Source organism: Ciona intestinalis, unplaced genomic scaffold, assembly GCF_000224145.3.
Source record: "Ciona intestinalis unplaced genomic scaffold, KH HT000116.2, whole genome shotgun sequence".
In the NCBI taxonomy this organism is placed as follows: domain Eukaryota; kingdom Metazoa; phylum Chordata; class Ascidiacea; order Phlebobranchia; family Cionidae; genus Ciona; species Ciona intestinalis.
In genome coordinates, this window is record NW_004190438.2 from 1 (window position 1) to 10,132 (window position 10,132).

Here is a 10,132-nt window from a genome sequence, read left to right on the forward strand (position 1 = left end):
GATTTTCATTATATATAATATTTTGGTCAATTATAACAATAATTTAATAAAAGTAAACAAAATAAACCTTAAAGGGCCTAAACACACCCCACGTCACTTTTATTTTTTATGGTAAATTCATAAAGCGACTGTTTTATTGATTCCAAAAATACTTTGCTTATTAAAATTGGTCCAGTATAGGCGTAGATATTCGTCCTCAAACAGTGATCTCTAGCGCTATCCTTTTTTTACTACGAGCTTCGTGATTGTGACGTTGGAACGTACTAGTCACGTGACTGATTCATTCGTAAAGCGAAACCTGCGTTTTTTTGTGCTTTTTTGCGTTTTTTTTTTTGTTCTCTCGTTTTTCGCTAAAAACACTGCCTCTCGCCTTTCTCAGTGTTTCTGAATGAAAGCGGCCACGCTTCAACAATTTTGTGACGTGTTTGTCACGTGGGTAGTACACTTCTCAATTTTTTCGCCACGCAACTTTCAAATCAGTTTTATGAATTTCACGGTGTTTGAGCTGGAATATCTTTGGTTATACAGAACCGATTAAAACAAGTAAATTGGAATTAGAAAAACACACTCTATATATTAAAGCGATGTACATTTAACTGTGTTTAGGCCCTTTAAGTTTTTGATTTATATACGTTTAAAATTCATATACGCCAAAACGGTACGTGACGTCACACACCGCCAAATCAAACTTCACGCATGAACGAATTCTGTAGTCTACAAACCAGGGACTTTCCTATTCAGTGTTTACATTAATAAATCATAAAAAATCACGTTTGCATACCGAACTCTTTAAAAAAAGTAGCGTAACAAAGATATAACAGCTTTATTAGCAACTACCAGGTTTCCTAAACAAGTTGCCAGATTAAAAAGTTTGATTTTTGCGTGTAGGATATAGCGCGAATTTTAAAAACGTCATTTTTTGGTAATCATGGACTAGACATGTACTACCTAGGTTAATAGTGGCACTAATAAATACTTAGAGTTCCAATTTGTTTATAAATCATAATATGGCCTTCAAGTGATGTCTGAAACACCTACAACTTGCTACAAGCAACGATAGTAATTCAACAAGTTCTTGAAACTCGGATTCTTTCTTTTCTGATGATAAACTTTTTGAATCAACATTTTTGCGCCCCGCTGTAGGCTGTTTATTTGATCCAGAATGTATCTTAGAAAGAGTTAGTAGCGAAAAGTCAGCTGTAGTTTCGAACTCCGGGCGATGTGAAGCAAAGGATTGGTAAGATTTTTGTATGTAAAAAAATTAAAAAAATAACTGTTAGGAAAGTAACTCTTTTTTCAGGTGCGAGCATGGAAAATGTGGATTAATAAATACAAAGAGGAAACACAAATGTTGTAAAGAGATATTGCAGTTTTGCAAATAAACCAAAATCAGAGTATCAAATGCATTACTGAACATCCTTCATTTGTTTCGGCATCGGGTGCAACTCGAGTTCCTAAATTGTAAATATGTTAGTGTTTCTATACCACCAAAAAGAACTATGTTTATAATTACCTTTCGTTCGAAATGACACACATGCTCGTGTTTGGCATGCACAACCTTTATTGGTGAAACTTGTGTACATGTCTCAATATACCTGGGGGCCTCACTCTCGATACTTGGAGAAATTTCACCAAGTATCTTAGGCACTACAGACATAATGATATATTAATTACACAACAAATAATAAGTAGAGAGTTTTCGAACTTAAAATGTGCACTGCATACTACACTACTTTCTGTTGGCCCAGCCAAAAACTTATGTATTGCAGTTGCAGTCTTATCAGTGATCACAACTAATTAAAAAGAAATATTCATAATCATGACCTACCTGATTTTGCATTTCCACATCCAAGAACAGAGCCAATATCTAGCATTTCAACAGTTAAAGTTATAAACCCTTTAAGGGTATTTATCTGGCGTATCACATGGCAAAATTTCGAATGGTTATTTCTGCTATACATTGTATTTAGCATATTTTAAAATACATCGACTATATAGGCCAGCTTAAGTTACTGAATTTAATTATCGCACACTGGACCGATTCAAAATCAATAGTGCATACACATTAACAACCATTTATCTCTTTAGGCAACCTAAATACTTCTTCAGTAGCCAATATATTTTACCAGAAAGAATACCAAGGCTAATCAGGCCTAAACAAAGCAGTACAACTTGTCCTCTGCGAAAATAAATGCGTTTCCTGCGTATTATAGCAGCAACGCTAAAACGCACTGAAACGTGTCGGCGGTGTGTGACGTCACGACCCGTTTTCAGAAATTTCGAAAAATCGCATCTTAAAATGAAAATTAAAGTATTAAAATCACGATTGGGTGTATTAAAACTGCAAAATCTAAGCAAATGAAATATTTATTTAGTCATAAATTGTGTTTCCAATCAAGTCATCCCTACTGTTTAATGTGCCTTTAAACTGCCGTCTTAATCTGTGTGGTTTTGACTTTGTAACATTTCACCTGTTGTACGAACCGTTAAATAACTCTTCGTGTGTTTTATTTTGTTTGTGTTTTATTAAATTGCTGTCGATTAATAAAGGAATGATAGTACTAATTCGTTTTATCATCGTGCGTAATTGTCCCATCTTTCCCCACTCTATTATATATGTTATACCTCCACGTAATATCTAAAAAAACGAAACATTATTTTCTTTAAACAAGTTCGGGGATGGTTGTTAAATATAAAAAAGTTCGATCAACTTATTATATGACTATTAAGAGAAAACCAGAAACGTCATAGGTTAGTTGTTATTGCAACAACGCTGATCTCGAGTTAAAAACTGAAAATTTTGTTACCCCGTTAGCGGTCGTATCTAAATCAACACGACGACGTTGAGACGGCGCTAACTCCGACTTTCATTGTGATTTTAAGGTTGAATAGTCGTCAGTCTTTGTGGGGGACAGAATTTTTGCCCGTGCGGATTTCTTGTTGTTCATAGCTGTCGTTAAATTGTAAGGTATATATACATTTCTGTAAATTCCGAAAGAAGTGTTACGTGAGGTATGAGCTTGAGCTTAAACTAATTTTAATAATTTAATTTAAGCAGCGTATTGCCTGGAGTCAGAAAGTTTTGGATTTACTAATTTCTAATTCAAACGCCTATTATGCTGAATACGCTCTTTTAAATTCTTTTGTTGTAATAATTGCATTATTTAGACTTAAATTAAATGCGCCTTATCTTGCTGGAAACTCATCTTATTTTTGTTATTGTTTTTTCTGCAGGCAATACGAAACAGCTTGGCACGATTCGTTTTTTTTTTAATTTAAACTGAACTTTTATATGACTCTAGTATAGTTTTTTTCAAATCAATGAAACATGTGCCTTGACCGCTTAAGTGTTATGTCATGGAAGACGCCCTGTGGTAGGATTAATGGAAACAGTTTAGTTCGAGCTTATAATACGTTTTCAAGGATTGTAAAATCAATTTTGTCAAGATCGTTGTACGCTCTCTATTCTTTCATAGCTGTGTGGAGGGTGACAGAAGCGCTCAATGAAACAATCTATTGGCTATTGCTTTTCACTTTATGTCCACTTGCACTAGAAACAGTTCACTCCGTCTTGATAAGAAAAGGAAACGAAATGAAATGGTAACTAATTCTCACTGTTGTTTGATTTTAAGAAAGTTTAAATTATTGCGAGTACATGTAAGAGTATTTGTAAAATATTTTTCATATAATTCTCATATATAGTAGGGTGGGGGAAGATGGGATACCTTTTTATTCTATTTTCCCGTACATTTTGGTAGTAAACAAAGAACCTTCATAAAATTATAAAACCTTGTCCTCGCGACTTTCATAGACCGTTGTTAATTGTTTAAAACACGACCAGGATATTTATATATTTTGTGCTAAAGGTGTCCCATCTTCCCCCACCCACTATATATTTCAAATCCAAGATTTTGACTTATTTAATCGCTCGTTATTATTACAAGTGTTGATAACACAGTTTTAACAAGGCATGCTTCTTTGTGTCAAGTTTATATAGCGAAACATTCACGGAGACCAAAGCTCTATTGTTACCGGACAAACAACCGCGATTCTCCGTTATGACTTATCTTCCGATGCTTTGTGCCTGTTGCGGATCCAGCGACTAAATATATTATAAAACGACGATGTGTTGGTCGCGTTAAAAAAATAGCAGAAAATGAAAACACACAAAAATTGTATTGGCTTTAAAACTCAGATATTAGCTCAATAAGACCAGATTAGTCGATTTAAAGTACCTTTGCTGTAGAACAGCAAGTGGCGTATAATTCAAACAAATTAATACATAAACGTATAAGCAGTGGGTATTTATACAAAGCGTTGTTAATGCATATTTTAAAACTTTGTTTTAGGATGACACCAAGCGTTCTTTTCTATTTACTTTGTGGGATTCCATGTATTTGGTTACTAGAGGTCAAGCTTCTCAGCGATCGTTTGACTAACCTATCACCAACAAACACTTCAAGCATCGAGTCTCCTTCCTCTGTTTTAGGCAGTAGTAGTTCATCGGTATGACCATCTTACATTCTTATAAATGTGTTTATAGTATAGGTTAAGGTAAACTTAGACATGTTTAAATCTATTTTTGTACAGTTTGGTAAAGTGAACAAAGATATTTACATAACTATATAACCGCCTCGCTTGTGAATTGTTAAAAACACTAGTAGAAAATAAAGGATTTAAGTACTTACGGTATCCTTACCCCACAGAACTATATATATTATGATTACACGTATGTGCATGTTTTTAGATCGGCATCACGATAGATTTGGACGACGAAGGATGGACACTGGCCCTGGAACAAATCCTTATTTTTGTGCTTGTTATAGGAAAGTGGATTGCGCCAAAAGGAGAATTGTCGAGAAATGAGTTATCTCAGCTTCTCTTAGTCAACATTGCAGCAGGAGCTGATATAATAGAGCTGCTTGAAGTTTTTGGAGAAACAAAGGTTTCTTATTTAACATGCTATAGTACTGTGGGGTAAGATGGGATACCGTTATAGCACATTAATCCCATATTTTGTGCTGGCTTTTTAAAATGAATAACACCGCTTTTTAGAGTCGTTAGGCTGCAGTTAAACATTTCTGTGTTCTTTGTTTACTACCGAATGAAAAAAATAAAAATAAAAAACATGTTCCATCTTACCCAAACATATACCATACATGTTGGATACAAATATATCTGTTTTTAATACCCTTTAGGTGAGTCAAAACGCTGAGTTGGTTTACCTTGTGATGGCTATTTGGACATGGAGCCTTTTGCAGTTCTGCTTGGTTTTGACAGCGTCAAAAGATTTGCCAAATCTTAATGATAATGATAATGAGACCGAAATATATCGTGCCGCTGCGGATTCAAATAAAAACGAATTGACGAATGCTGGAACTAAAACATTTTCAAAAAATGAACTTAGTCTGCCAGGTGAGGGTAATCGTCTTCAAGTGACCAAAGATAAACCTCGATATGGTAAAGGCCATAATCAAGCTTTACTAAACAATCAAGTTATGAATACAAACCGCGAAATTCCTTCCATAAAAAATCATGCTGTTGACATTACTGATGGTACCAACAGTATAAAAAGTGATGCAGGAATTGCCAAAGCTGAAGATCTTTTACGAGCTGACCAAAGTGTAGCGGCGTTCGTTGAAGGAAGGATGTGTTTTGATTGTTTTTGCTGTTACACAGAAATATGGGGAATGGTTATGAGCATTTTGTTTCAGGATGGTCCTTTTCTTATACTACGGTTGTTCATTATGCTGCATTACAAAGTTGTGACTCACATGAACGTGTTTTTCACCTGCAAAAATGTGTTGGTGATTATTTTGCTTCTTAACCGGATACGGGTTATCTTTTTGGAAGAGCGTAAACCATGGAAAAGCTGTATGAAAAAGTATGAAGTACAGCAATGTAGGGTCGTTAATGAACGCAGGAGAAAACTTGGACTACCACCAGAAACCCGACAAGCTAAATATGAAAAAGATCTTCGCAAGATAGGAGGGGAGAATGTAGAAGATGCGCCATCGAAAAATGGTTCTACACCAACGCCACGGAAGCCACTTTGGAGAATATGGCGTGCGTGATTTAGAAACTGTATAGCGGAATCATACGAATGTGACCTGGTAACGGTTCACTTATAAACAACTAATAAAGTCTCCCAGACTTTATAATTACATTACTTACAACAACTTTGTAATGAACCGTGAAATCGTTACCATATTCGATATTATTTTTGTACCTAAGTCTTATAATTAATTGTGGGTATAATCGCATGTATAGTAAGTAAAACTTATACTTTGTCAATGTGGAGCAAAAATGACTGGAATGTTCTTCTTTATGTAAAATATATAGTTGCATGTTCATTGAAAACCCAAATAAATGTTTTTATTTTAATAATTGATAAACGTTCTGCAACTTTACATTTGCTTCTTTCACCAAACTATGATACACATATTTTAAAATTAAAGGAATTGCGGAGGAAAATTAATCACCGTTCCCGTAACATTCCTGTTACAACATAAAAAAGTATATATATATATATAATAAAATCTAAGCTCAATATTTATTTTACTTACTTTAAAATACTTCTATAAATATATCGCAGATTCAGATAAATACTAATATCATTTAACCGTTTGAGTTGTTTTTAAATGAAGTCGATAAAACGCGATGTATTTCTCAAGACCGAGGTTATATTTAGCTGATTGAAAATTCGTAACCGCAACTGCGTGCTAGATTTGGTTCTTTCTCAATTTTCACTATTTCGATTTTATTACCGTGTTTTACCGATGAAACCAAACAAAGTTACGTTTTTTTTTTTTCAAATGACGTTCATGTCATGATACAAAGAAAGGATTTTAACTCGTGACTTAGAAAGCTAAATACTTTCTTAATCACAGTACAGTTAATCGACCAGAAAATTACGCACGCAACGTTTGTATGCTCTAAAATTAAAAGTGGGTAAAAAGAAACGGCACTCATCAGAGATGGTTTACGTGACGACGTTGCGGAGTATATATGGTATTAATCGAGTAAAAAAAGATTCATGTTGTGGTATATATATATATATAAAAGTAGGTGGATTTTATTTTATATCGAAAACACATGTATGAGGTAAAGATGCCTGCCAAAGTTAATGTTGCCGTTCTTGTGACTGCAGTTTATTGCTTTATCTTGTTGACCACCGTTGAGGGCTTTCACCCGCGAAGTAGAAGAATAGGGTTTCGGGTAGGTTATACGCTTAATGTGTAGACTTTTCTTAAAGTTAACAACCATTTTAAACTGTTCTGTCTTACCCTCCTGTTTCAAATGGATAAAATTGCACGTGTTGTTCAAATAATAACTCCTGGTGTTTCGGTGTAACTCTTTGTTTTGTCAATAAAGAAAGGTATGATAGTACTAGTTTGTGGAATCACCAAAAACTCGTTATATATTTTTTGGAATTATGAGGCAATATGTTCTAAATGGTCCCTTCTTACCACACTCTACTGTATGTAAAATACGTTGTGTGAAATGGGATACCGATCACAAAAATAAGGAGATTGTGTCCTTACTTTTTTTAATTGAGAAACTAAAAATAATACAATTGATGCATAAGTGGCATTTTATAATTAAGATGAAGGTTATTTTTGTTATAAGATAAAGGTTTTTGTTATGCAGCCAAGTTATAAACAAAGAACTGTGGCCCAGTATAGTAAAGTCCTGCTGTGGGGTAAAATGGAACAGCGTGTACACCTAAATCCCATATTTTCGTGTTCGCGGGGTTATGGCGAAAATAAAAGTTTGACAGGACGAGAAAACTGTCTCGTCTTACGCCACACTATTACTATACATTATATTAATGTAAATCGTAAATTCCTTTTATTTCCAGCGGCCATATCACCATGTACCCTGCTGGAAGCTTATAAACTACGTCGGTCAACCTATGACAAGAAAGATAATAGCATCCTCTATAATGTAAGACATTCGGTTTGCGTACTATGTTGTTATTTATTTGTACCACCATATGAAGGTTTAATAAATTGTTTTTTTAATGTCTAAAAGTTGCTTTTCTTCGTATAATTATACACATTCAACTCAAGGAATAATTGTTGCAGGCGATCCAAGCACATTATTTGTCGAAGATTTCGAGCATCGTACTTTCGTCGCGATCCAAACTTAGACTTCATTGGATGCCCTCGCGGGTTTCTGTGTTTGCAGTAACAAGAAGACGATTTCTATACTATGTGAATATACCCAATCCCGATAGATTTATGTAGACCACGAAGCAATCTATTTTGTAAATATTAGAGTGGGTAAAATTGGGCACGTTTATTTCATTTTTGCCCATCAACTCTAAAAAAATCTTAGCTGTTCAAAACACAATCAGGATACATGAGGTTTTGATACACACGGTATCCCACGTTACCCCACAGTACTATACTGGGCCACAGACCACAGTCCTTTGTTTATAAATTGGCCGCACAAAAAAAAACTTTATTCTGTAGAATTGTGAAATATCAGACTTGTGCATTAGTTGCATTATTTCAATATTATAATAGGAACAGAATCACAAAAAAAACTATACAACAATATATGATACCAAAATAAACTCTCCTAAAAACTATATACTTACATGTATGACCTTTCTTTTGTTTCTTTTATTACGTATCTTTCTACTTTTAAAAAATCTGGCTTGAGTAAATAATTATCCAGGGCTGAATTTTAATTCATATCCTTCTATACTATTCAAAATTTTGCCACCCGTCTTATAACGAGCATTACATCAACAAATCGTATGAAATATTTCAGCAAACATTAGTTAAATGTTTGATCTATACACTCATTTTTTCACAACGCTTATTAAATTATATGTTTTTATGTTTTCTTGTCATTGGTTTGTGATTCCGTCTGACGTCCAGAAATAAGCTGTATGAGCTGTTTGAATCTTTTTAATCAGAACTCCTTCAAACACAATTGTGCTAGAAAAAAAACACATGTGATTTGTTCAATTTTTGTTGACTCCTGCCTATTGTTCTTATGTATAGACACGGGTCATTTATGTCTTGATTAGGGATGAATCAGCAAAAATTGCTGTATTAAAATTATCTATGCATATTTTAAAATACGTTTACACATTTTATTCACAAAACTAAAACTAATTCTATAAGCCGAAATTAAATTTGCTAAATATTTCGTCATTATTTACCGGCCGCTATTGCCCATGCGTAGAAGATCGGAACAAATATCAATACGAGCTTTAACAAATATAGTACAGTGGGGGGATGTTTGACACTTTATAAGCAAATATTGCCAAATATTTCCAAAATCAAAATAGATGACGAATGAATACTATCAAAGAATACGGTAGAGTATTCTTTGGTTAAACAATCGAAACACGTCATTGCCAATCTCTTATTTATGTTTCTCTGGTTGGACCCAGAGCCATAGAAATAACATAGATATTTATTTACTTTGGTCCTAACACAGAAATAAAAAGAATTTATTTCTCTTTTTTATTTCTGTGGTCCAACAGAGTCGCTGTTTATACGACTCTGGTTGGACCCAAAGTTAGTATTGAGTATAGACCAAGTTAGGGAACGGATTGTAAAACAACGAGTCTTGTTATCCATTGTCTCGCGTCTATGACGTCATAGTCGCCACCATTACGGAGCCCACGGCATAGCATTTTATCATTGCTGGGTGCTGTTTTTCGTTTAAATATTGCGATTTTTTAAAAACCAAGCACTTTTGCGCGTAAAAATGGCTTTCTACTAATCTTATATTTTATCACAATAATAAACCTCACAAAAATAATCAACTTTTATTGAACACGCAATCGATTAAAGAGTAAAAAAAACAGAAAATATCAGGTTTACTAACCAAAAACATAAAAGAACATGTTTAAAATATAAAAAATACAAACATAAACGCATAATATTACCATAAACTGGTGTATCTAGCTGCAGTTTTGCATGTAAATCGCCGTGATTTTACTTTTTGGCTCTCAAACTTAACACGTATACCCGGCAACGAAACTTAAGGTATCTTTGTAAAATTTGCCTAATATCGAAGTGACATTGAGGAAAACAATACTGAGTTACTATTTATGGTCCTCTGCTTGAATTAGTTAGCACCTTTTCTGCGTTCCCGGGTCTTTATG

At 34.1% G+C, this 10,132-nt stretch overlaps 2 protein-coding genes across 2 annotated transcripts; one reads left to right on the forward strand and one right to left on the reverse strand.

Annotated features, from left to right (window-relative positions):
- Positions 1–1,075: 1,075 nt before the first annotated feature.
- On the reverse strand, positions 1,076–2,558 carry LOC113475133. The gene is made up of 3 exons (XM_026838790.1): positions 1,829–2,558; positions 1,514–1,647; positions 1,076–1,454 (listed from the first exon to the last, which is right to left on the reverse strand). Exons 1-3 carry the CDS (start codon positions 1,971–1,973, stop codon positions 1,407–1,409), a joined length of 327 nt encoding a protein of 108 aa, XP_026694591.1. The 5' UTR covers positions 1,974–2,558; the 3' UTR covers positions 1,076–1,406.
- A 644-nt stretch (positions 2,559–3,202) lies between these two features.
- LOC100178720 (transmembrane protein 26) lies at positions 3,203–6,531 on the forward strand. The gene is made up of 4 exons (XM_002126803.2): positions 3,203–3,600; positions 4,350–4,506; positions 4,748–4,945; positions 5,199–6,531. The coding sequence occupies exons 1-4, from the start codon at positions 3,329–3,331 to the stop codon at positions 6,072–6,074; spliced, it is 1,503 nt and encodes a 500-aa protein (XP_002126839.1). The 5' UTR covers positions 3,203–3,328; the 3' UTR covers positions 6,075–6,531.
- Positions 6,532–10,132: the final 3,601 nt, after the last annotated feature.